The sequence below is a fragment of the Terrapene carolina genome, unplaced genomic scaffold (assembly GCF_002925995.2).
Source record: "Terrapene carolina triunguis isolate 2854851 unplaced genomic scaffold, T_m_triunguis-2.0 Scaffold48, whole genome shotgun sequence".
Classification (NCBI taxonomy): Eukaryota; Metazoa; Chordata; order Testudines; family Emydidae; genus Terrapene; species Terrapene triunguis.
In genome coordinates, this window is record NW_020664399.1 from 1,332,065 (window position 1) to 1,359,853 (window position 27,789).

At 40.7% G+C, this 27,789-nt stretch overlaps 1 protein-coding gene across 1 annotated transcript in view; it reads right to left on the minus strand.

The window, feature by feature from the left end:
- RETREG1 (reticulophagy regulator 1) overlaps positions 1-27,789 on the minus strand; it is a 149,605-nt gene that overhangs the window by 107,245 nt on the left and 14,571 nt on the right. Inside the window, exons 2-3 of the mRNA XM_024209989.1 lie at positions 12,258-12,364; positions 10,311-10,341 (exon numbers count right to left, since the gene is read on the minus strand). Of these exons, the coding sequence (XP_024065757.1) occupies positions 10,311-10,341; positions 12,258-12,364 (138 nt within the window). The remainder of the gene's footprint in view (positions 1-10,310; positions 10,342-12,257; positions 12,365-27,789) is intronic.

Consider the following 27,789-nt stretch of genomic DNA (forward strand, 5'->3'; position numbering starts at 1 on the left):
TCCCCAAGATCTAAATCCAAACAAAACATTTTCACTGATATTTTCCCCGATAGATGTCACGAACATGTCAATATTAGTGATTGTTCTGCCTATATTACTTAAAAAGTCTCTTTAAAATTAGTTTCATCTTTTAGTCCTACAAGCAGTCTGCAACACATAAAATAATAACAGAATGCTGAGCCTGCAGTCTAACAATTATAAAAACAGGTCAAGCAAAGTGGTTTAAAGAACACACATACTGAGAATCAAACTTCCACTGAATTAGTTTTGAAAACATAACATCGGTCCAGGAGTAGCCCTCTGAACAAAAGAGAATCCTCATTGATTTGCACCAATACAATCAGAAAATAACTTGCTTTGAACACATTTCTGTGACAGCACATGGGCAAAATAAAATACCTGAATCTATCTCCACATATTTAGATATATGGGACAGAGTTAACAATTTAAAGTAACTAGCAATATAGCTAGGCAACACACAATGCAAAAAAACCAAACCAAAACAAAAGTCCCCAACCATCCCTATTTAACAAAAGCATCAAGAAACTTTTATAATAAGGAGTATAATTTTTACATGCATACTTCCACACAGTAAAAGAGAATACATAAAGCCCCTTTGAGTTTTGGGGAGAAAAATAGAACCATGAACATTTTATATCATTTGCATTATGGTAACGTTATATTTAGAGCAGTGGTTCCCAAACTGGGGTTCGCAAAACATTACAGGGGGTTCGCCAGAAAAAAATCACTAATGGCGGACAGAGGACCCCGGGTATTGGAGACAGCAGGTGGGACCCAGTTGCAGGGCAAACACCCCAAGCCCCAGGGAGAGTGGGGCTGGGCAGTTGGGGCCGGCAGCCCGAGTCCCGGCGGTCAGCGGGGGAGCCGGCAGCCTGAACCCCAGTGCTCTGCGCGGGGCTGACAGCCCAAGCCCCAGGGAGAGCGGGGCCGGGCAGTTGGGGCTGGCAGCCTGAGCCCTGCCCCCCATCAGTGGGGGAGCCGGCAGCCTGAACCCCAGCGCTCTGCGTGGGGCTGACAGCCCTGAGCCCCAGGGAGAGCGGGGCCAGGCAGTTGAGGCAGGCAGCCCGAGTCCCAGCGGTCAGCGGGAGAGCTGGCAGCCCAAACCCCAGCGCTCTGCGCGAGGCTGGAGCCCGAGCCCCAGGGAGAGCGGGGCCGGGCAGTTGGGGCTGGCAGCCCGAGTCCCGGTGGTCAGCGGGGGAGCCAGCAGCCCGAACCCCAGCGCTCCCCATGCAGGGCTGGCAGCCCGAGCCCCAGGAAGAGCGGGGCCGGGCAGTTGGGGCTGGCAGCCCGAGCCCTGCCCCCGTCAGCGGGGGAGCCAGCAGCCCGAACCCCAGCCCGAGCACCAGGAAGAGTGGGGCCGGCAGTTGGGGCATCCATCACACTGAGGAAATTTAAACTTAAATCCCTGAAAATACTCATTTTTAGGAGGGGGTTCACGATATTTCACAATTTAGTGAAAGGGGTTCATGGGCTGTTAAAGTTTGGGAACCACTGATTTAGAGGAATTCTGGTTTCAGGTGTATGTTTGACCAATATAGTCAATATACTGGATTACACAGAAATCAGTTTTTAATCGTGAATAGTTCTATTTACCAAGGGCCCAATTCTACAAAGATATACACATATTTAACCCATACACTGTAAGCAACCTCAGGGAAATCATGGGTACATAACAAGTAACATATGGCAGAGCAATGATATTCAGTCAATCAACATCTGGCTATTGAGTGGCTTCAGAAAGCACAAAGCACATCATAATTACAGTTAAAAATCACTGAAGGGCTCTTGCCATTTTCTATTTTTAGTCTTTTTTTTTTTAAAATAGTGATTAAAAATTAGCATTGTTGATTTATAGGTGGGTTTAGATTTAAAATAAAAACTTAAATCCTGAAATATGCATCATATACTTCAGAACAGATATCCAAAGGATAAGAACTAAAAATGTAACAACTGAAATATTTTGTCATAGAAATCTAGGGCTGGAAGGGACCTCAAAAGGTCATCAATTCCAGCCCCCTCTGCAAAGGCAAGACTAAGTAAACCTAGACCATCCCTGACAGGTATTGCCCAACCTGGTCCTAAAAACCTCCAATGATGGGGATTCCACAACTTCCCTTGGAAGCCTATTCCAGAGCTTAATTCCCTTATAGTTAGAACATTTTTCCTAATAGCTAATCTAATTCTCCCTTGCTGCAGATTAAGTCCATTACTTCTTGTCCTATCTTCAGCCAACATGGAGAACAATCAATCCCCATCCTCTTCATACCAAGCCTTATGTAAGCAGAGTCAGGATAAGCTCTACCCTGACATCTGGTGTTGAATTATGGTGAGGGTTGAAAAGAACTTCAGGGGCTGACTTTGTTTGCATAGGCACACCTACCCGCCTAGGCTGGGACAACAACAACTGAAAGTGGTTACTTTGGCTGGTGTGGGATCCCCAGTTTCTTTGTTATTGGGGCAGGAAGAATAAAGTGTTGTTACCCTGATTCAGTGAATCAAGGCCAGTGGAACTGTTGTATGACAGAGAGACTCACCAGTAATTAAGTAGCACTTGCTAGACAAGGGGCATGGGTTACAAAACCCAGTGAATGGAGAGAGGATGGGGACAGGTATTTGTACCTGATGGTATGGGCCCCCTTTGAGGACTTGAAACACCAATTGCACCACCTCCTCTCTCCAATGTTGACTGTCAGAGCTAACTTTGATTCCATTAGGAGTCCAGTTACAGGCTGCTGAGCTGAATTCACTTTGGGCCAATGGTGCACCAGCACTGGGGCTCCCCTACTACGAGCTGAAATCACAAAAGAGCTAAAGTTATTAAGAGCTGAGATCACTGAGTGCTGTGTTAAATAGTGGGGGAGCCTGAAGCTATATTGCTAAGCGGCTGGTGGAGCAAGTTTGCGGGGACAGCTGGAGGAGCAGCGAGCGGTGCGGAGCCTTGCGGGGACGGAAGGAACGGCAAGCGGAGCTGTTTGCGGAGACGGCTGGAGTGGCTCGTAGAGCAGAGCAGTTCGTGGGACGGCAGGAAGTGGACTGGCTCGTGGTGAAGGCTGCGGCGGAACCCCATGGAAAGATGGCCGGCCGGCCTCGGATCACGTAAGGTGCCCCTTAACACCCTGCGTGCCCCCCCCTTTTACTCTGGGGCTGCACTGACCAGGGACAGAGACTTCGGGGGTTGTTGGACTTTTGGGACTTTGGGTGGTTGCTGGACCCAAGAGACTTTGGGGGTGTAGGACTTTGGGGACTCTGGATGATTTTTGGGTTGCTGGATTCAAGAACCAAAGGCAAAGGACACAGCCCAATTTGTTGGGGTGGGTCTTTTGCTCCTGGTTTGTGTTATGAATCCTGTTTGTGGTGTTTTTCCAATTTAATGCTGATGTCGTTTACCTCATGTTATTAAACATTTTCTGCTACACTCAGACTCCGTGCTTGCGAGAGGGGAAGTATTGCCTCTTAGAGGCACCCAGGGGGTGGTATATAATTGTCCCAGGTCACTGGGTGGGGGCTCGAGCTGGTTTTGCATTGCGTTATTGAAACAGAACCCCTAGATACAGAACCCGGCCCTTGTTGCTGCCAACTTAGATGGGCAGAAGGGTTACACTTATCATATTTGAAGGCTATCGGATCCCCCCTCAGTCTTCTTTTCTCAACATTAAACATGTCCAGCTTTTTTAACCTTCTCTCATAGGTCAGGTTTTCTAGGCATCTTTTATCATTTTTGTTGCTCTCCTCTGGGATCTCTCCAATTTGTCCACACCTTTTCTAAAGTGTGGTGCCCAAAACTGGGCACGATACTCTGGAGCTGAGGTCTTAGCAGCACTGAGTAGAGAAGGACAATTACCTTGCATATCTTACACACAGCACATCAGTTAATACACCCCAGAATGATACTAGCTTTATTCATACCTGCACCACACTGTTGACTCATATTCAATTTGTGAATCCCCAGACCCTTTTCAGCAGTAGTAGCACTTAGCCAGTTATACCCATTCTGTATTTGTGCATTTGATTTTTCCTTTTTAAGTGAAGTACTTTGCATTTAACTTCACTGAATTGCATCTTTTTGATTTCTGACCAATTCTCTAATTGGTCAAGATCCTTTTGAATTTTAATCCTATCCTCCAAAGTGCTTTGCAAACCCTCCCAGCTTGCAGTCATCCACAAATTTCATAAGCATATTCTCCACTCTATCATCCAAGTCATTAACAAAAATACTGAATAATACAGGATCCTATAGAACTCCACTGGATACACCCTCCCAGTTTGACAATGAACCATTGATAATAACTCTGAGTACAATCTTTCAACCAATTGTGCACCCCCTTTGTAGTAGTTTTATCTAGATCATATTTCCCTAGTGTGCTTAAGAGAACATCATGTGGGACTGTGCCAAATGCCTTACTAAAATCAAGGTGGAAAAAAAAATCACATGCTTAATTTTAAGCAGTTGAATACCCTCATCAGTGAGATTATTCACCTACTTATGTGCTTAGTGATCTGGGAGGTCTTCTGTCAACTCACCTACACTGGGGGACACAGAACAATAGAACACAGCCCATGTCACTGCAACCAAAGGATTGTTCCTCTGTCACCATAAGGGTGAAATAGCATTTCTCCCCTTTTGGGAAATGTTTACAGCCCATTTAAAACCCTAGAGACCAACCCCTCATAGCAGATAAAGGGCCAGATCCAGTATTAAGGTCTTTGGCATCCCAGCAAACAGCCCTACATCACTCACACAAGCTCCCTTCCTCAGGCCTCTGCTTTCCCAGCAGCAGCTGTATTTTTAATTAATGTATTCAATTCACTGACTGCTTTTCCCTTCATGTCATGAACAATCTAGAGAGACATAAGGGAATAGGAAAAGGACAAGAGAAAAACTTGAAACAAAATAAATGTCGAATATTGAAGTACTTACTGAAGAGAACTTTTATTCTAAGTATATGAGTACACACAGATGTAGAATCATAAAACGGTAGGATTGGAAGGGACTTTGAGAGGTCTTCTAGTCCAGTCCCCTGCACTCATGACAAGACTAATTATAATCTAGACCATCCCTGAGAGGTGTTTGTCTAACCTGCTCTTAAAAATCTCCAATGATGGAGATTCCACAACCTCCCTAGGCAATTTATTCCAGTGCTTAACTAGCCTGACCGTTAGGAAGTTTTTCCTAATGTCCAACCTAAACTGCCCTTGCTGCAATTTAAGCCTATTGCTTCTTGCCCTATCCTCAGAGGTGACAGAGAAGAATTCTCTCTCCTCCTTGTAACAACCTTTTATGTACTTGAAAATTGTTAGATCTCTCCTCAGTCTTCTTTTCTCCAGACTAACAGACCCCATTTTTTCAATCTTCCCTCATAGGTCATGTTTTCTAGACCTTTAAAAAATTTTGTTGCCCTTCTCCAGACTTTCTCCAATTTTTCCATATCTGAAACGTGGCACCCAGAACTGGACACAATATTCCAGTTGAGGCATAATCAGTGCAGAGTAGAGCGGAAGATGTACTTCTCATGTCTTGCTTACAACACTCCTGCTAATACATCCCAGAATGATATTTGCTTTTTTTTGCAACAGTGTTACACTGTTGACTCATATTTAGCTTGTGATCCACTATGACCACCAAATCCCTTTCCACAGTACTCCTTCCTAAGCAGTATTTTGTATGTGTGCAACCAACTGTTCCTTCTTAAGTGGAGTACTTTGCATTTGTCCTTATTGAATTTCATCCTATTTACTTCAGACCATTTCTCCAGATCATTTTGAATTTTAATCCTATCCTCCAAGACACTTGCAACCCCTCCCACCATGGTATCATCTGTAAACTTTATAAGCATACTCTTTATGCCAGTATCTAAATCACTGATGACAATACTGAACAGAACCAGACCCAGAACTGATCCCTGAAGGACCTCACTCGATATGCTCTTTCAGTTTGACTGAGAACCACTGATAATTCCGGGAATGGTTTTCCAACCAGTTTTGCACCCACCTTATAGAAGCTCCATCTAGGTTGCATTTCTCTAGTTTATGAGAAGATCATGCGAGATATTATCGAAAGCCTTACTAAAGTCAAGATATACCACATCTACCACTTCCCCCAACCACAAGGCTTGTCAAAGAAAGCTATTAGGTTGGTTTGACATGATTTGTTCTCGATAAATACATGCTGACTGTTACTTATCACCTTATTATCTTCTAGGTCTTCGCAAATTGATTTCTTAATTATTTGCTCCATTATTTTTCCGGGTACTGAAGTTAAGCTGATTGGTCTGTAACTCCCCAGGTTGTCCTTACTCCCCTTTATATACATGGACAAATATTGTGCCATTTTCCAGTCCTCTGGAATCACTCCTGTCTTCCATGACTTTTTGAAGATAATTGCTAATGGTTCATTTATCTCCTCTGTCAGCTCCTTGAGTATTCTAGGATCTATTTCATCAGACCCTGGTGACTTGAAGGCATCTAACTTGTCTAAGTAATATTTAACTTGTTCTTTCCCTATTTTAGCCTCTGATCTTACTTCATTTTCACTGACGTTTACTATGTTAAATGTCCAATTGTTACTAATTTTTTTTGGTGAATACTGAAACAAAAAAGCCATTTAGCACTTCTTCCATTTCTACATTTTCTGTTACCGTTTCCCCACTTCATTGAGTAACAGGCATACCCAGTCCTTGGTCTTCCTCTTGCTTCTAATGTATTTGTAGAATGTCTTCTTGTTACCCTTTATGTCTCTAGCTAATTTTATCTCGTTTTGTGCCTTGGCCTTTCTAATTTTGTCCCTACATACTTGTGTTATTTGTTTATATTCATCCTCTGTAGTTTGATCTAGTTTCCACTTTTTCTAGGACTCTTTTTTGAGTTTCAGATCATTGAAGATCTCCCAGTTAAGCTAGGGTGGTCTCCTACCATACTTCCTATCTTTCCTACGCAGTGGGATAGTTTGCTCGTGCCCTTAATAATGTCTCTTTGAAAAACTGACAACTCTCTTGAACTGTTTTTCCCTTTAGAATACCTGGTGTTGTGAAGGATGAAGGTTTTACTGGCATGAGTTTGAGATGATCACATCATTCACCAGTGGCAAAGCTGTAAGCAAATAATATAGGTTGTTCCAAATGCATGCCAATAAAACTTTGATGTCACTCCATACCATGATATGTTCTGTATGCCCCACATTATTAAAATATGCTTTCTTTAAAATGTTTTAGAGGAGTTTAAAAAATGATTATTGGGACTTTTTTATTCATCCAACTGTAAAGCCATATGCCTCCATTGCCATAAATGCAGCTGTACGGGATTCAAAAGGGGAAAGAAATTAAAACTATTACATTAAAAATACCTCCAAAAATGGCCTAAATAGCTTTTCTTTACAAAAATTGGTCACTCCTTTAAATCCAAATTCTGTAATCAACTGGAAAACTAAGAATCTCCCCTTCCCAAACGTATAATGTTTCCATTTCTATCTCTGCATGACAGTGAAATGTAAATTTATGATATTTTATGTTTAGAAAAACTGTTACTGGCCCACCTATCTTGGAGCTCAGGCAAGGGTAATCTGAGGAGGGAGAGGAGGAAATTCCACATTTGGAAGCAAAAGGAGGAAACGCTTTTGTGGTAGGGTGAGCTGCAACAAAATGGGGGTGATTTGAAGCTGCTCATGAGTTTGGAATGTCAGAACAATTCCCAAGAGACGGCTTAGTTGGCAGTGATGTGGTCATAAGCATGTGATAAATTGTACAGGCAATTTTATCATATGAATAGCACATAGGCATATTATTAAATAGGCAAATGTAATTTCATTTGAATTTGCATGCCTGAAATCAAAACTAAGATCTGAATAACTAAATACATTAATTTTGTTCTACATTACTAGTTTTCTTCTAAAAACTTTTTTTAGCCAGTAAATCAGAAAATAACTACAAATACTTAAAGGAAAATCTTGCCCTTTCATAAAGGACATGAGTAGGGGACAGACATGCCACTTTAGCACTTTACATAATGCTGTCATGTAGTTATAGGGCAAGGTAGCACAGGCAGCTGCTAGACACTGTTCTTCCTTTTGATTGAGGCAGCAGATGCTCCTGGCTAGTGTATGCTCCATCGACCAGGTAGTTGTCAGTGGGCAATGGACACACCCTCTATCTAACAGTCAGCATCCCTTTGGAACTGTGGTGCGCAGGCCAACTCAACGCCACATAGTCTTCAGCCCTAGGCAGAGGTCCTGGACCAACTACTTGCACAGGGAGGAAGAGATTCCCTATGTTTTCTTCCCCTCTCTCCACCTTGTGCAACAGCACAACAGAGGTTAGGATCTAGCCCTTATCCAATACCACAATATTAAATAATGCAATACTGAAAAATTCTCAGTAAGGAAAACAGGAAAGAAGGAATGATATGGCAAAGATTGAGCATAACGCTCAAATATGCAGTTCAGAACCTGTATTATTGTTAATTTGTAGTTGATCTTCTCATTCATCAGTAAAGTATTATAGGTACATACATTTTAAAAATATGGAGATAAGTTATTTAAAGAAGGATTTACTAATGGTGTTTATCCTTTAATGCTCTAGTTGACAACCGCCTGAGAGAGCTGTACCTTTGCCTGTCATTTTCAGAGGACAAAGGGTCTTGGAATGATGTTCTAACTACCCTGATTCTCTAAGGAGTCATTTTCCTTTACGATCCAGAAGCCTCTCTTTGCAAACTAAATTGGATGTGGGTCCAAAGATTCTGTGGTAAACACACTTCACCACCTTCCATTCCCAGCACTCTAATGTAAGCACACAGCTGCATTTATATATTTTAAAAAACTACCAAAGCAAAACACTACACCGCCCTCAAAGAGGATGAGAGAAAAGAGGAGACCCACATTACATTGTCTAATACATCAGTGGAAGCACTGCGATACTACAATACCGAATGAGGAAGATATAAATACCTATTTAGAAAAGAATAAAAGCTGAATCTTGTGTTTCCGTGTCCACATTATGGATTGCTAGCTTTCCAGTGCACAGCTAGAGTTGAGTAGAATTTTTAAATGATGTCACTAAGTCTGTGGCTTAACCTCAAGGCCATTGTTTCAAATGTTGTCAGTAGTAAGGTAACTGAAAATCATTACCATCTAACAGCTGTTTGGTGGCCTATGTAAAGTAATAATGCCTTACTTTTCTATAGCATTTTTCTTCAGAAGGTTCCCAAATTACTTCATAGACTGTACATAAGATTAATTTAATCCACTAATGAAATACAGTTAATCTACCCCAATGACACTATACAAACATTTGTGTGTGGGGGATAAATATAGGGGATTTAGACAGACAAAATTAGCCAGCTGTGACAGTCCAATGCCTAGTAACAGGTTTCACAACCATCATTAATTGGTACCCATGGTAGCCATTTTAGAGATGCTAGCAACTGACAGAGCATTGAATTGATCTATAGTAGAACCTCAGAATTATGAACACCTCAGGAATGGAGGTTGTTCATAACTCTGAAATGTTTGTAACTCTGAACAAAATGTTATGGTTGTTCTTGCAAAAGTTTACAACTGAACATTGACTTAACACAGCTTTGAAACTTTACTATGCAGAAGAAAAAGGCTGCTTTTAACCATCTTAATTTAAATGAAACAAACACAGAAACAGTTCCCTGACCTTGTCAAAAAAAATTTAAACTTTCCCTTTATTTTTTAGTAGTTTACATTTAACACAGTACTGTACTGTTTTTTTTTTTTTGTTTTTTTTTGTCTCTGCTGCTGTCCGACTGCATATTTGTGGTTCCAAATGAGGTGTGTGATTGAGTGGTCAGTTCGTAACTCTGCTGTTCATAACTCTGAGGTTCTACTGTACTGTTTCAGTCTAGTGCTGGTCACTGCCGACCAGGAACGCAATGGAGAGGGGAACCTTGTACTGACACTTCTAAGAATGGAAGACATCACTCTTCAGAGCTGTAAATCCAGCATCTTTCCCAAGAACTAACTTCAAATTAAACACATTGTAAGTGGCAGAAAACCCAGAAGAGGACAATACTTCCTAAAGAAGAAAATGGTAACATTCAAAAAGAAGGTTGCTTTTTAAAATCTGATACTTGACTGAATAATATACTGTGATACAATTCAAATACAAAATGTTATGACTTTCACAAAGAATACTATTTAAAACTGAGGCATCATGTGAACAGCCAGTAATATAGAATAATAAACTACACTGTGGTTAAATAACTTAGTTCTTGTTTTGTGGGCTATTTGGGAGAATCATTTGTAAAATTCAGAATTTTTAAATGGCACCTACCTGTCAGTGAGGCTCCTCCATAGCTGTGCACCTGAAATAAGCAAAGCATAAAATGAAAAATAGCACTGATATATACAGCAGAACTGTTTTTTTCCCTTCCATTTTTCAACAGTGCTCCAAATTACAGAAGAATTACGCTAAAAATCTCTGTAGTTCTATAATACAAGTCACATTTACCCATATTACTAGTAAAAAAATCATTCACTCTTTCCATTTTAAACAATGGAGTAACATGCTTCAGAAAATCAACATGTTTTCTATAAACTTGATATCTCAAAACAGTTTAAAATATTCATGAAAAATCAATGTACTTATTTAACCTGGTCTGTCTTTAAACTAGAATGATTAGATACCCAATGTAATCTAATTTTGCAATCCAAAAGTGTGACAATCACTTTCTGTATTTGTCATTATACTATAACAATTTTGCCATCTAGTGGTTGGCTAGAGTTAAATAAAAGTTATTCTCCCACGAAGAGCTAACAGATTTTCTCTTTTAGTTCAAGTGGTAATTTGTTGATTTCAGATCTAAAAAGGTTTCTGGTTCAAGCTAAAAGACAGATTCTTCATGAGAGTACTCAATTAGTAGTTTTGGACTTTCCTGAACTCTTCCTCTGAAGTCACTGGAGACATTTTATATTAGCTCAGGTGAAATATGACTATCCAATGATTTCACAGTTAGCGACATATAGCTTTATTGGCCTTATCTAACACTGCTGGAATGCCAAATAATAAAAATAGAGTACACTCTTGTACTTCCAATCAGATCAGTAATATTTGGTGCCAAAAATGATTAGATGGTACTCATAAACCTTGTAACATAACAGAAAACAAAAAGGCCTCAGTAATCTGAAGAAGCAGCACAAATAGGAAATATACTTCCTTACTCTTCTGCTGCTTTTTAGGGTATGCTTATACTGCAATGTAAATCCAGGGATAGCAGAACTTGGGTTGGCAGACTCAAGATTTTATCAGCCTAGGGCTTGAGCATCTATACTCATTTGTAACCCCAGGTTCAAAACTGTTGAACCCTGGATCCCAATCTGGGGCTCCGGTGCCTACACTGCATTATGTGGGCCTGAGTCCAACCACTCATATCCCAGACTTCTTAGTGCGCCTCTCCCCCCACCGCCCCAAATGTGACTGCTCTAATTCTTTGTTCATGGTGCAGTGTGAGAAAACATGACTGTTCACCAAGCCTGACTATCTCGGAGGACAAAGAAAGTTGGTCTCTGGGATTGTGGAATACTTTTGGCATACTCCCACAGCACAAATCCGGTGGGGCTGAATCTACAAGGTTAAGCAATAGGACTTGAACCTAGATTCCCAGCTTAACTCAGGCTCAGACCCTCCACTCCCATAGGTATGTCTACACAGCAAAGAAAAACCTGTGGCGGGCAGGGGGGAAGGTCCAGAGCCTGGGCTCCAGCCCAAGCCTTGAAGTCTACATAGCAATGAAACAGCCCCGCAGCCTGAGCCCAAGACAGCTGGCATGGTCCAGCTGTGGGTTTTTCTTTGCTGTGTAGATATACCCATAAAATCCTGGGACGCTGGGTCCAAGCCCTGGGTCACAGTGATTTGTGTGTAGATGCAAGTGGGGTTAGGCTTGAGCCTGAGTTTGAACCTTGGGCTTACACTGTAGGGTAAACATACCTTTAGAGACTTTTTAGACACTTTGCAGGAAACAAGAGTCATGAAAAATGGGCAATGACATAATGAGTACAACTTTATTTTCAAGTGATTTTTCAGAGTAGAATTTCCTTTTAAAATTTCTTCAGAGATTATTAGTCACTTGTCTCAGAAATGTTACACATTTAGTGCTCTTACTACGACACATTACACACTCACAAAAATTAAACAAAAAATAGGGGCACCAGTAGGATGAGAGCCAGCATAGGCAAATATTTGTAAGTTAAAGGTAAATTACGATACTAATGATTTCCTTACCTTTTATCCGAGACAATACCATATCCTTCATTATCTGCATAATTACAACCCCAAGTATTATGAGAGAAGTCAGCTGATATACTCTCCAAGGGGTCAGTGCAAGGAACCTAGGATATATTAAAAAAAAAATCACTCTAAATGTTTTAACTTATAGTACAGACTTACTTTATATAGGACCATGATTGTACCCAAACCTGAATAACCAAGTACAAACAAAATAAATGTATATTGACATTGCTTTAATAGTTCCACTGAATTTGCTCTTCTCAGTGTCATTTCCAAGAAGCAAACACTGAATAATAGTATAGTATGGCCATTATACCCTGGCTTAAAAAACAACAATGATATTTAAGCATCTGTTGAGCTTGATAGCGGAAACACTCTTAAAAAACAAACAAACAAAAAACAACCACCATGAAACATTTTAGCTAAGAAGCAACAAGAAAAAAACCTCAAACACAAAATATGCTCAAGTGTTCCATGGGCATTTCCACAGGTTCTAGGGGGGAAAACTTTGTAATTGAAATTGTCTAGGCATTACATCTTAGGGAGTCTTTTTTTTTTTTTTTAATTAACATGAACAAAGGGTAGGAAGGAAACAGGACAGAATGGGCTTGTTTACATGGTGTGGTAGTGCACTTCAGTGCGGTGTGAATTCTAATACACACTTGCATGCTGCACACTAACTGGCCTTCAGAGATCCTGCTGATGCACACTAAAAGTTCCTTAGTGTGCCTGAACAGCACTGTTTGAAATGGGTATTGGAGAACTTTTAATGTACACCAGCAGGGTCTACATAGGCCAATTAGCATGTGACATGCTCATGTGCATTAGAATTCATGTGCCACTGATGCACACTACCATACCCCATAGACAAGCCCTTCTGTTTGCTTATTTTTTAATACAGTATCAGCAACAACCCTAAATATCTAATCTATGGTCAGTCTAAATTCATATGGAAGTCCAATTACTTAATATGGATTGATCCAGCTTTATAGAAAGATTAGACAATTATATTGCTCAGGGTATAAAACCACAATTTCCTTTTAAAGAAATTAAGTTTTAATTATTTTTATTAATTAATTTATTATTTAATTGTTTTTCTTTTTCGTAACAAAATGGTAACCATGTCCATTCAAGAGAAGTTGGACTTAGAGCAGGGGTTCTCAAACTGGGGGTCACGACCCCTCAGGGGGTCACAAGGTTATTACATGGGGGGTCGCGAACTGTCAGCCTCCATTCCAAACCCCACTTTGCCTCCAGCATTTATAATGGTGTTAAATATGTAAAGAAGTGTTTTTAATTTAAAAAGGGGGGTTGCACACAGAGGCTTGCTATATGAAAGGGGTCACCAGTACAAATGTTTGAGAACCACTGACTTAGAGAGTGTGCATACACTGATTTACCATACTACTGCTGATCTTGATATGCAAGTATGTATAGAAACATTTCTCAAATAATTAGAATCTTCTCCTCTTTCACTGGCAGATCTTTCACTTTCCACCACTAGAGTTATCCCTACAAGAAATGATCAGAAGGTTGACAGGATCCAAGTTCACTTAGTGGAAAAAATATATTATTATACTGGAATATGTTAATGGCTCTCTACAGGAAAGTCTTTAATCTAGGAACACTAATAGACCTCATTAAAGGTGATGGGGTGTGCTATGCACCTTTCTTTTAGAATAAACAGAAGGAGCAATTTAAAGCTCCTTTACATAGTGGTAGCTGAAAACAAAGGAAGCCACTGTCCAAGACACTTGCCCACATCACGTGGCCAAATAGAAAATAAGGTATATGAACTGAGGGTTTCCCAGAGACTGGACTGATTGCTTGCAGATGTTCGAGTCTGCATGCAAGAAGCCAAAAATAAGACAAGCTTTGGTGGGAGTGAACCAAGAGACAGATCTTTTAGACAGATCTAACAGTACTTGTTAGAAAGGCACATTGGATTTCTAAGCACAGAAACTGCCTGGTGCTTGTTTCTGCTTTGTTCAGAGAGACAGGATTTTATGTACAGTCTTTGTAAATAAACTGCATTACACCAACAAAATACCTAATTCATATAATCAATTTCTCCTCCTAATGGAAACAACCCAACAAGGCCCCAAATATTAGTTAACCACTTGGGCCCAGAAGAGGGAACAATATACAGTTTTTGAAGTAAACTCACATTCTGCTTATTGAAAATAAATAAATTAGCTCCAGTTCCCAACAACCAAAAGAAGGGTGCAACATTTAAAACAATTCCATAGTATATCAGGCAGATGATTCACCCAGAATTAACCTAGTGTGCTAGATTCCTCAGTGATTACAGGCATGCGATACCAGTGATTGTCTCTTCTCTAGTGAAGATGGTACCTACGCCAACAGGAGGGTTTCTCCCATCTGTGTAGATATTCCAACTGCCCAAGAGGCAGTAGCTAGGTTAATGGGAGAATTCTCCCATTGACCTAGCACTGTATACACCAGGGGTTAGGTCTGTTTGACTGAGTTACTCAGGGCTGTGGATTTTTCACACCCGAGTGATGTGGTTATATTGACCTAATTTCCTAGTATAGACCAGGCCTCAGTGTGTCTCTCTTTCTCACACACATACAATGTGTCAACTCTGTAGGATTAGATTTCTTGTGAATAGAAAAGATTTGAATTATACAAATTAGTCACTCTGACGGTACCACAAATTGGCATTTTTGGTGTGCTTCAGCATACATGCTTGCCTGTAAGAAACTGGCAAGTGTACAGAGAATAATACCACAAGGTACACATGCACTCTCTCTGACATGCAAGTAGTAGATCTCCTTAATTCAAAACCCCTTTCCATAATGGCTCCAAAACTATGTTGTCCCAATATTTCCTCAAACAACATTTTGTACCATGAAAACATCCTTGATAAAACATGAGTATTTAATCTGGCTGCAGTGAAGACTTGCCCTGACGCCTAACTTATTGAAGAGACTGTATATGGTGTGAATGGTCCACGTTATTCCCTGAGAAAATGGGGTCTCATGACCCAGTAGTCCAAGAAAAGGTATATTTGGACCTCTAAAAGACAGTGAGCAGCCACCACTGCAAGGCACCTGGGTCCAGATTTTGAAGGGTAATTAGGCATCTGAAGATGCAGATAGGTGCCTAATGGGATTTTCAAAAGCCCTTAGGTGCTCAACTCCATTGAAGTGAATGGGATTTAGACATCTAGGTGCTTTGAAAAAAAATCTAATTAGGCATCTCTTTCCATCTTTAAGTGACTCATTACGTTTGAAAATATGTCCCTTGGTGAAGGTCTGAGAGCCATGGCCACCCCAAACACGTAGCTTGTATTGATGGGGTCATTGCTTATTTTGAGCCACAATACTTCCTGTATGATGACCTAAGCATTGCAAGCTTACACATTTCAGTGAGTCAAAGTAGTCCTAATTAATTCTAATTTTTTAGACATTTTTAAAATCAGCAGGCCCAGATAACCTGTATCCAAGAGCGTTTAAAAAGAGCTGGTTAAGAAGTTCTCTGGACTGCTAATGTTGATTCTCAAGTCCTGGATCACAGGGGAAGTTCCAAAAGACTGGAAGAAAGCTAATGTGGTGCCAAATTTTTGATGAGATTACAAGTTTGGTTGATAAAGGCAATAACGATGTAATATACTTCTGTGAGGCCTTGGATTTGGTACCACATGACTTTTGAATAAAAAATTAGCATGATACAGAATTGGCATGGCACACGTTAAACTGGCTAACTGACAGGTCTCAAAATGTAACTGTAAATGGAGCATCATTGCCGCTCAGGTGAGTCTCTAGTGGGGTCCTGCAGGGGTCAGTTTTTGGCCCTATGCTACTTAACATTTTTAGCAATGACCAGGAAGAAAAACTCATCACTCAAAGTTTTCAGATTGCACAAAAATGGGGGAATGGTAAATAATTAAGGACAGGTGCAGGGACCACAGGTCTTGAACACTTGTCCACATGGCTTTTCAGAGCTAGTAAGCTCCGTACTATCACTCAGTGACCTGCTAACTGTTGTTAGAATAGGAACTGAACTCTGACAGAAGACCTCAGTCCTGGAATCCTATGCTGCCTGATTGGTTCACAGCTTCTATATAAACCCAGCACAGAAACAGGAAGCTGTCCAAGCAACTGGGTTCTCCCTTTGCTTCCCTGGGCTGTGCCCCCTGAGATACCTGCTCCTACTGCATGCTGCTGACCTCCTGGTACCCTGGCCCTGCCTGCCTCCTGATACCCGATTTTGGTTTGCCCTCTGGCCTGTCTTGGACTCTGACCTCGTGATATTGGATCTGGCCTGACTCCTGCACCAACTACTAGGTCAGACTGCCCCCATCCTGGTCATGACACTTTGCATGGACCACTTAGGCCGCAGGAGCAATCCCAGTGCCAGCAGAATGGACCTGGCTAACCCTTTGGGAGCACTGGACACATTTGAGTGGACTACATGCCTTCAGATGGACAACCAACCCCTACAGGCCCGTGTCATCTGTCTGACCTCGGAGAGCCAGCTATTGCAGGACCAAATCGTACAGTTGCATGCTGAAAACATCACCGTCCATATATGGCTCGTACAGCCTTGTTCCCCAATACCATTGCCAGAACAGGATGATGATAATCACCAGCAAATCAGGGGTTTTATAAGACAGTGCTGCCTCTTGTTCAGGTTGCTCCTAGTCCCAATAAACCAGTCAGTTACCCCCAAATCAACTGGTACCCTAGATCTTACACCAAAGGCAGCGCTGGTAGCCAATCCAAAAAAGGAATAACTCTTATTTACAGGTTAAAGCAAGCAAAAGTTACTATCTAAATCCTAAGAGTGACAGAGTTGTAGCGATCTATCAATTAAAAGTATCTTGCACAGCAGACCCAGGAGTCAATCCCTGGGGATTTCTGGCTTCAGTTTAGAGTCTCTGGCCCTTCATAGTTCAAATGGCCAAAAAGATGGAAAATTTTCCTGTGGCTTTGTTTTATTTCCTTCATTCATCTTCCAAGCCCACAGGACTTCCTTGCATGTAGTATTTCCAAGGTGTGATAGGACCATTAACCAGTCATTTATATTGCAATAATTCTTAATGGCCTATCTGATTTTGATAGTCCTTTGGAATGAGGGAGAGGGGGAATGATTTCCATGCCTAAATTCACAAGTTCAGGGCAAACATTTTTAAAGTTATAAAGCAAAACACATAAATTTTCTTATAACATGGAGTATACACATTACAAGTGAGATTAATGCATGCAGCAACTTACAAGCATTTCATAGAGTCTAAACACTAAATACATTCTTATAAGACTAACACCTATTTTGAGCAAAACTAACATACAGGAGACTTGCCTGGTCTCTAGCTACAAGGTTGTCAGTTCTTAGCTAATGCCTGCAACCTGGGCAAGAGCTGGCATCTGGCCTGTCAGCATCACAACACAGCCAGAACAGTTTGACAATAATCGCCAGTTATACCCAGATTTTATAAACCAGTTCCATCTCCTGTACATGATGTCCCCTCAGTTCCATAGCACTGATCGTGCAAAGATGAGTCTGGTTATCAGCCGGCTGTTCAGGGAAGCCTTACACTGTGCCTCCTCCTTCTTGGAGTGCAATAGACCAGTACTGTCCAACTGGGAGGTCTTCCTCCAAGGCATGTCAGTACTCTTTGATGATCTACACCGAGCTTGAACAACAGAGGCTACACTAAGGAAGCTCCAACAGGGGCAGGGAACAGTAGCTTCCTGTGCTGCGCAATTCCACTGCCTCACGGCCGATACAGACTGGAACAAGGCAGCACAGAGGTACTCATTCTGGTGGATCTGAAAGACTAAATGAAGGACAAATTAGCCCAGGTAGAGATGCTCATGAGTCTGGATGCCCTTGTGGATCTTTCCATCCGTATAGACAATCGGTTACTAGAACAAAGAGGAAAAAATGGAAGTCTTGTAACTCTTCAATCCAGGTACTGTGATCTTTTCACCACTGCCTCCAGCCAAGCCAATGCATAGAGCCCTGCACGGATACAAAATTTGTATCCGCATCCGATCTGCAAACATAGTCCACAGATCTAAAGCAGATATCTGCAGATTGCTGGGCTCTATACATAAAATTTGGATCCACATCCATCCACAATCATGTTGCAGATATCTGCAAATTTGCAGGTCTCCACCAATGCAGGCAGACGTGGGCCATCAATGGCTCATCCCCATAGAAAAAAGGAACGACGACGCCAGCACCATCTGTTACGGTGAGTCAGGTCACTCCATTTCTGCCTGCCCTCTACGAACTCCAAGAAGTCAGGGAAAAGAGCTCCCTCACATTTCAGTTTTGACTGGAATGCACCTAGAGCCCTGCTTAAGGGCTCTCCACTTCTAGGTGCTGGTCCAGTTGCACATACCTAGGGTGCCCCTACAAAATCCTGTCTTACCAGCCCTGATTGAAGCAGTGAGCTACACCTGAGTCATCGATGCAGAGGCAGCCCATCTCCTGCAGATTCCCCTGAAACCTAAGGCCACTCCTGACCTTACAGAGATTACGTGATAGCTCCCCCTTGTCTTCTGATCCAATAACGGAGGAAACAGCTCCCCTGGAGACTATAATTCAGGGGCACGGGGAAACGTTACAGTTTGATGTGATCAATTCACCATACTTTCCCCTGATCATTGGTATCTCCTGGCTGGTCGTCCACAATCCACTCACTTGGTGACAAACACAAAAAGTCCGTTTTCTATCAGAATTTGGTGGACGACACTGTTGGAGACCAGGGGTTGCTGTCCCAACATCCAAACCTCGAGAGACTCAGATGGAGGTGGCTGTCCAGGCAGAACCTTCCATTGAAGCTACATCTGAACTTCCCTCAAAATACCAAGACTACAATGATGTTTTTGAAAAGAAGAATGTGGAAACTATTTCTGCATCAGGATTACAACTGCCCAACAGAGCAGCAGCCAGAAGGAAAAATACTCTCTGCACGAATTTATGCATATCAGAACCCGAGCTGACAGTGCTCCAAGAGTACCTCCAGGAGAACCTGGCTTGAGGGTTTATCTGCAAGTCAAACTCACGAGCTGGCGCATCAATTTTTGTCAAGAAGAAAGATGGCAGTCTCCAACTCTGTGTTGATTACCGTGCATTGAATCAGATAACTATCAGGAGTTGTTGCCTGCAATTTGATTCCCGAGTTGCTGGATTGTGTGGGGGCTGCCCATATATTCATTAATTTGAACCTCTGGGAGGCACAGAAGCTTGTGTGAATTAGGGCAGCGGACAAGTGGAAGACTGCCTTCCAAATCTGCTATCGTCACTATGAATATCTCAAAACACCCTTCGATTTGACCAATGCCCCTGATACCTTCCAACATTTTATAAACAATGTGTTCCAAGACATACTGGGACCCAGATGATATATTGATTTTCTCCAGCTGTCCTGAACAACATAATGCTCATGTCCAAACCGTCATGGAATGCTTATGGCAGCATGGCCTTTATGCAAAGCTTGAGAAGTCTGCCTTCTATCAGACCTTCACAGAGTTCTTGGGCTTTATCTTATCCCCAGAAGGGATCCAGAGAGACCGATGCAAGGTCCAAGCCATACAAGATCGGCCAACTCCCCACACAGTACGCGTCCTGAAACGCTTCCTGGGATTCGCCAATTTTTATCAATGATTTATCCTGAACTTTTCAAAACAAAACTGAGCCCCTTTCTACTCTCCTCCAGAAAAACGTCCAATTCCATTGGTCTCCCAAGGCCCAGCATGCATTCAATCAGCTAAAACTTGCCTTTACTAAAGCACCCATATTGGCTCATGCCAATATTACATTTGCCTTTGTTGTAGAAGCTGACATCTCCAGTACAGTGATTGGGGCTGTCCTCTCCCAGTGACATGGAAGTTCACCCCCAAAGAACTAAGCTACAAAATACTTGATAAGGAACTCCTGGAGATAAAAACCTACTTTGCAGAATGGCAGCACTCCCTGGAAGGAGCTTGTCACCCATCCACGTATTCACTGACTATACAAACCTGGGAAATCTACATAAGGTGAAAGCCTTAAACCAACAACAGCTTCGGTGGGCCCAATGTTTTCCTCAACATTCAATTTTATTATCACCTACCGCCCGAGACCTAAAAATGGCACGGTGAACGCCCTGTCCTAAAGATATGGTACCAACCCACGAGGCCCCATCCAGGAACCAACCCTCATTCTCAAATCCCGTAACTTTCTCAGTGCAGCTTGTCACCACAGTATACTCAGATTGATATGCTCTGCCTCAGGAATTCTGCCTCATTAACAAGCTATTATCCACAAGCAGCAGCATGACTCCCGGGAAATGTCACATGTGTAAGAAACTGTATCTATGTTCATGGGTTCCAGTCCCATAACTATGCTACAATATTCCCCTAGCAAGACATTTGGGGTGCTTCAATACCCAATGACTAATATCCTGCTCCTTTTGGTGACCCTGGATGCGCCTGATGATGCAGTGATTCATTGCCTCCTGCGATATTTGTGCCTGAACCAAGACACCACACCACTAGCCCTGCAGTCTCCTCCAGTCTTGGAGACCCCATCTTGACATTGGGCAGCCATCACCCTAGACTTTATTACAGAATTACCAGAATCCAACAATTTTAAAACAATTTTGACAGCCGTGACCAATTTACTAAAATGGCCCACTTCATCCCTTCCCTCTCCTGAAGAGCCAGCCTAGCTCTGGATTAACCATGTAGTCTGTCTTTACGGCCTTCCAGAATGCATCACCTCCAATCGGGGGTCTCAGTTCATAGCCCGGTTCTGGCACAACGCCTGTTGGGAATCCACGCATCTTTCCTCTGCTTACCATCCCCAGTCCAACGGCCAAACAGAAAGGGCCAACCAATTTTTGAATAGTATCTGTGATGCTGCAAACACCAGCAGGACGATAGGTGTTCACTTCTCCCCTATGCAGAATTTGGCTACAACAATGCAGACCAAGCCTTAAAAAAAAAAAAAAAAAAAAAAAAACCATCTACAAAGGGTACCATCCCGATTCCACCCACAATTACCCGCAACATCTCCCAACCCAGCCACCTGAGACCTAATATAGCAGAGATTCATCAGGACCAGGCATGAGTATGGCTCTCCACCCAGCATCTGTGCACAAACAGACCTGCTCGCAAGCTGGACTTTCTGACCAATGGGTCAGATCGCCCCCATCCCGGTCGTGATAATAGGTCAAAGAAAACAAAGAATGTACACCAAACTTACAGGATGGGGGACTATCCTGGAAAGCAGTGACTCTGAAAAAGGTTTGGGGGTTGTGGTGAATAATCAGCTGAACATAGGCCCCAAGTGCAATGCTGTGGCCTAAATGACTAATGCAACCCTCGGATGCATTAACAGGGAAAATTGAAGTAGGAGTAGAGAAGTTATTTTACTTATATATTTGTCACTTATGCAGCCACTGCTGGAATACTGCATCCAATTCTAGTGTCCACAATTCAAGAAGGATGTTGGTAAACTGGAGAGGGTTCAGAGAAGAGTCACAAAAATGATTTAAGGGTGACTTGATTACAGTCTACAAGTACCTTCATGGGGAAGAAATATTTAATAATGGGTCTTTGATCTAACGTTGAAAGGTATAAAATGAACCATTGGTTGGAAGTTGATGCTAGACAAATTCAGACTGGAAACAAGGTGTAAATTTTCAACAGTGAGGGTAATTAACCACTGGAACAATTTACCAATGGTTGTCGTGGATTCTCCACCACTGAAAATCTTTACATCAAGACTGAATCTTCTCAAAGAATTATTCTGGGGATATTCTATGGCCTGTATATATAGGAGGTCTGACTAGATGATCACAATAGTCCCGTTTGGCCTTTGAATCTATGAATGGAAAACAGGGAAATTATGGCACCATACAGCCCTGGATTAATTTTAAGCCTTTTAGCCTCCCTTCTCCCCTTTTCTTTTGGGCATAAAGAAATAATGGGAATAAAAATGCTTCCCTTTTGAACGAGTTAACCCTAACTGCAATAGTAAAGCAAAACCTTCCCATAACAATTATTCTTGAGAAAAATCTCTGTAAAAGAATAGGAGAAAGAGTCAGAAGTTGGTTTAAAAAAAAATAAAACTAAAGAGTATAATCTTTTTTTTAAATGATTTCTAGGCCCCATGGTCCGTAGAAAAGGCACAATTTAAACTATGGTAGAACTCAGAGTTATGAACACCTCGGGAATGAAGGCTGTTTGTAACTCTAAAATGTTCATAACTCTGAACAAAATGTTATGGTTATTCTTTCAAAAGTTTATAACTGAATATTGACTTAATACAGCTTTGAAACTTTACTATGAAGAAGAAAAATGCTGCTTTTAACCACTTTAATTTAAATGAAACAAGCACAGAAACAGTTTTCTTACCTTGTCAAACCTTTTTTTTTTTTAAAGTAGTTTACATTTAACAAAGTACTGGTTGGTCTGTTTTGTCTCTGCTGCTGCCTGATTGCATATTTCTGGTTCCAACTGAGGTGTGTGGTTGAGCAGTAAGTTCGTAACTCTGAGTTCTACTGTACGCAGGGTTGAGACCATGCTTTTCTATATCTTCTCAGATTCTTGGAATAATAATATTTTATATCTGTGGTTCTTAACCAGGGATACATGTATCTCTGGGAGGGGGCGGTATATAGAGGTCTTCCAGGAGTAGGGAGACCAGATGTCCCGATTTTATAGGGACAGTCCCGATATTTGGGGCTTTGTCTTATGTAGGCGCCTATTACCCCTCACCCTCTTCCCAATTTTTCACACTTGCTGTCGGGTCACCCTATCCAGGAGGTACATCTACTCAACTAGATAGTTGTCTAGTTTTACAACAGACTATATAAAAATCACTAGCAAAGTCAGTATAAACTAAAATTTCATACAGACAATGACTTGTTTATATTGCTCTATATACAATACACTGAAATGTAAGGACAATATTTACATTCCAATTGCTTTATTTTATAATTACATGGTAAAAATGAGAAAGTAAGCAATGATTCAGTAATACTGTACTGTGACCCTTTTGTATTTTATGCCTGATTTTGTAAGCAAGTAATTTTTAAGTGAGGTGAAACTTGGGGTACGCAAAACAAATCAGACTCCTGAAAGGGGTACAGTAGTTTGGAAAGGTTGAGAGCCACTATTTTATAGCACCCAATAGTTTGCTATGAAATAACGTTGTGCCAATAGGCATCTCTCAAAAGTTTAAAGGAAAATTTAAACTCTCCATGTACAATTGATTTTTAAGCTTTCTAAAACAGCATCAAAACTGCCACTTGAGAGAGGAAGCGGTAGACACTTGATCCTTGCAAAATGTAACCACTGTTTCAGAAAAGATGCAGAACACAGTATACTTTGTTTGGTATTTGCAGTTAAGCTGTGTTCAGCACCAGTTCAGTTTCAGCCATTGCTGTCATCTATTATCAGTAACAAGTAATTGTCCTAAATGCAGACAAGGATTAACCATGATGCATTCTGTCAGCAAATTCTTGCCTATACACAATGTCACACCACTCTATATTCTTACAGCCATTATTTTTCACTGATTGGTGGACTCACTCTGTAGTGTTTAGATGTGCATTTGGCATGTATATTTATCAAAAGTTTAGTTCAATATTGCAAGGTTTGAAAAACTAGTTATATCCTAGTTGAATAATCATTTGGGGTTTTTAAAAATCTCATAGGGATTATCAATACAAAAACACCCTCCTATTCCAAATGTCCAGAAACACTACGCACACATGACAAAATGCGGCAGCACCAAAAGGACAAAATGCTATTTACTAGGTAACACACACACACGATTAGTAGAAAAACTACATACTTTACTGAGCCCAACTGTAATGGCTTCTTTTTAAGTTGCACACACAAAGTCTACTTTGAAAATTGCAAATAGTATGTTAAGTACTTTAAACATTTTCTATTAATTTTAATCAAAATATGTCAGTCTTGTAGATTGTTTTGAAAACAGCAATCACTGTAATTACCCAGGGGGGTTAAAAACAAATGTTGGGATTTGTAAAATTTGAACTGCTTTTCAGTTTGGTGGGGGGGAGAGAGAAGGCTAGTTGGTTTTTCAAAAACAAAAAAACTAAATTAAATTATGTGCATTATTTAATAAAAAAAACTTTGCCAAATCCCTTCGTTACATTCTAAATTTAGCATCTTAAACCACAATAGCTTCTTGTGCCTGGTCAGATTATATACTTATTGCTTTTAAATGAGTATAGCACGTTGCAGAAATAAGACTCAAACTTGACAACTTCCACGTGTTAAAAATCAAAGAAATTCTTTTTTTTCTGGTCTGTATTAAAGCTAATTTCCTCCAACCCCTCTGAAAACATTGTATTTTATTTTTATTCATTTGTAGACTTGGAGAAATTAATTCAAAAGGAAAAAGTGCATCATTCTAGAACTCCACCCAAAACTATCCCATCTGCTCTGCAGTGCCTCAGTCACCTTTATTTCTCTCTACTCCCACCCACCAAGCTTGAAAAGCACAATTAAACTTTTTATCCTGCATTTAAGCTTTTTTACAAGTTCTTGCCTTTCTATTTTAACACACAAAATTACTATTATTCTGTATTGCCCTTTTAGCCCCATTTCTAAGTAAGGGCCAAATCCTTTGAGGTGTCAAGGACCCTCAATTTCCCACTGAAGCCAGCTACTGTTAGTGTCATTTGAACATTTTTGTAATTCTGATATTTTAGTTACCTAAAAAGTTTACTTTTAATCTAGCGCTCTCTTGCTCCCTACACTGGCCGCTCTTCCACAGAGAACAGAAATTCCAAGTTTCCTATAAATTCTTCTTTTGGGGGCAGGGGTGCTGCTGTGGTCTCCCCGCAACAAAAGCAAGGCTTCCTCCTGCTAAAGCCAGATCTCAGTGAATACACAGATTGGTTAGGACCATCTGGGTGGAAAGGACCTGTTATTCTACACTTGCTCCAAGCTTGCCATACTCCCTGATGGCATAGCTCATAAAGCCAGAATGCCTGAAACACCTGACCACCCATTCTTCCTCTCCAACCCCCATGGTGTGGAAAAGCAGGTGAATTAACATTGACAGGGTCAGCATGACCTTGTGAACCCTTGCACAGAGTTGCTGGCATGTGTGGTGCTGGTGAGAAATGTCACAAAGGCAACCCCTTGCAACACTCTCCTCTTCCATGCTTCTGTCAACTGAATATGCTGTCTCTTGAAGGATACAATAGATTATTTTGAGGTATAGCAGTTACCTATTTAATGTGTATTACCTATGTCCCTCATAAAATATTACAGTAATTGTTCAAAACATGAGTATCATCACTGTAAATTGTAGGGTTTTTTTTTTTTTTTTTTTTTTTTTTTTTTTACAATTACTGTAGCATGTGGTGGTATATTTTTATAGGATATATTCAAGAATTATGATATGTTTCTACATCACAACATTTGTGAAAGAATCAGATGATTCCAATGACTACTATATGGACTTATCTTGGAAAGACTTTAATGGGACTGCCTGCCCACCTCCTAGATTAGACCTTAAGACACTGGACACAAATGCAAACATATGAAAGCAATTAAGAAATGGGACAAAAAGGAGAAATATAGGGTCACGTGTAGATCCACTTAAATGATCAGAATAGACATTTTAAAGAAAGATGGAATTTATGTTTAAAAAGAGGCTATCCTGCCTAATAAAAGCAGATAATTGGTCTTTTATAATCAATTCAAAGAAAACCACTAGATTAGCAGTAACTGAAACTCTTATCTAATGGCTTGTCAGTGACCTGTATGAAGTGAGTTGGTGGTCTCAGTCCAGCCTCTAGTATACAAAGTGTCTACATCTTAAAATTACAGTCCAAATTTTCTGAAGTGTGGTCTGCTGAGCATTTCTTGTGGTACACCCGAGAATGCTAGATGCTGAAACGGTGTTAGCTTCTCTTTGTTTCCCACAGTTAAATATTATTCAGAGAAGCTAAATATACATTACTTTCCTAAAATTAATTTTTTTATATACGCAATTGCTGTTTTGGGCACAGGCATGATGCATGAACACAAACAGGAAAAAATATAATGTACTATCAAGAATATGAGGGAAGACCATCCATGAAATAATCTCTCAATTATATGGGCCACAGTATAAATTGGTTAGAGATTGGCCATATCATCAGAAAGGTCAAGTGCTGAAATGGAATGGGGACTCACCTCTAAACCTTGTCTGCACTTTGAAAATGCTCCATTGTTGACAACAGACAAAAGCAATGTGTGTAGCTGAACTAGTGTTAAACATAGTTCAAGTGCAAGGCTTTGCCTACCTTTGGGAATTGAAAAAAGTTGTGCACCAGTGCTATTGCTGGTAAAATTCCCTAGTGTAATGTGGCCAAGCATGGCCAAAGACAAACCATGGTCAACACTGTTTCAGCAGCACTGGACATAACTTGTCCTTGTCTATGCTTAGCTAAACAACGTTTAACACCAATTTGGCTACACCCATTCTGACACCCATTGTAAGCAAGAGGCCATTTCATAAACAAGGTATTGGATGCGATCTCTGAAGGACATTGCAGAAGCACATTCCCAGGGCAACATGTGAAAGCTTGCACTGTCATTGGCTATGCTGTACCAGTTCTGTGAATAGAGAATTTTGGTCTTCATGCCTATGAATCTAGGAGCTTTAACAGCTATTAAAATTTTAAAAATCGCATACTTTGTATTTCATTAACATAATACCATACAGAGTTTAATTTAGATTTAAGAATTAATAATTGCAATACTGCCATTTTTATAATTAGTTCTCTTAAATTAAGTGATGCACATTCCATAGGTATTTGACTCTATTTACTTTTTGATACATGAAACATTTTTCCTATTATATTCTGAGTGACATTTTGGTTGACGCTGAGGATAATCTAGAAGTCAAAGAACTGCAGTGCAAGAATTTAAAAAGGAAGCCACAGGGTGTGCAAGTTTATGCAACAGGTGATTAAGTGAAACAAAAACAAGCATATTCAAAAAATAAGAGAACCAGTTTTAGAGTGATTGTCTTTATGAAGATCTGCAGCTTTTAAGCATGGGTGCTAAACGCTTGTGGTATTTTAATGTTAAGCCACACCTTTCAGACTGCACATTGTATGAACTGCAGCAAAGATGAATTCTTACTGACGGGGAGTCAAATATATATAAGATGTTTTAGGTGAAAAAAAGACATACTTGCATGCTGTTAAAATAATATCTTACAATGAACAAACAAGCATTATTCACAAAAAACATTCACACTTACTAAAAATGACCTCTTCATTTAATAAATGTCATGAGAGAAACCAAATACATCAACAAAGATCACTATGCCACCGCCCTGTCCAAACTATATAAAACCTGATTGACAATGTTACACACACAAGATGAACCTGCAGTGACCATGAGTGCATGTGCACATTTAGCTACTGTACACAAATAGTAATTTACATATTTAATTAGTCATTTGTTGCACAAAGCACTGATAACATTTTGTTCAGTAATTCTGAAAAAAATCCAAGTCCCTATATCAT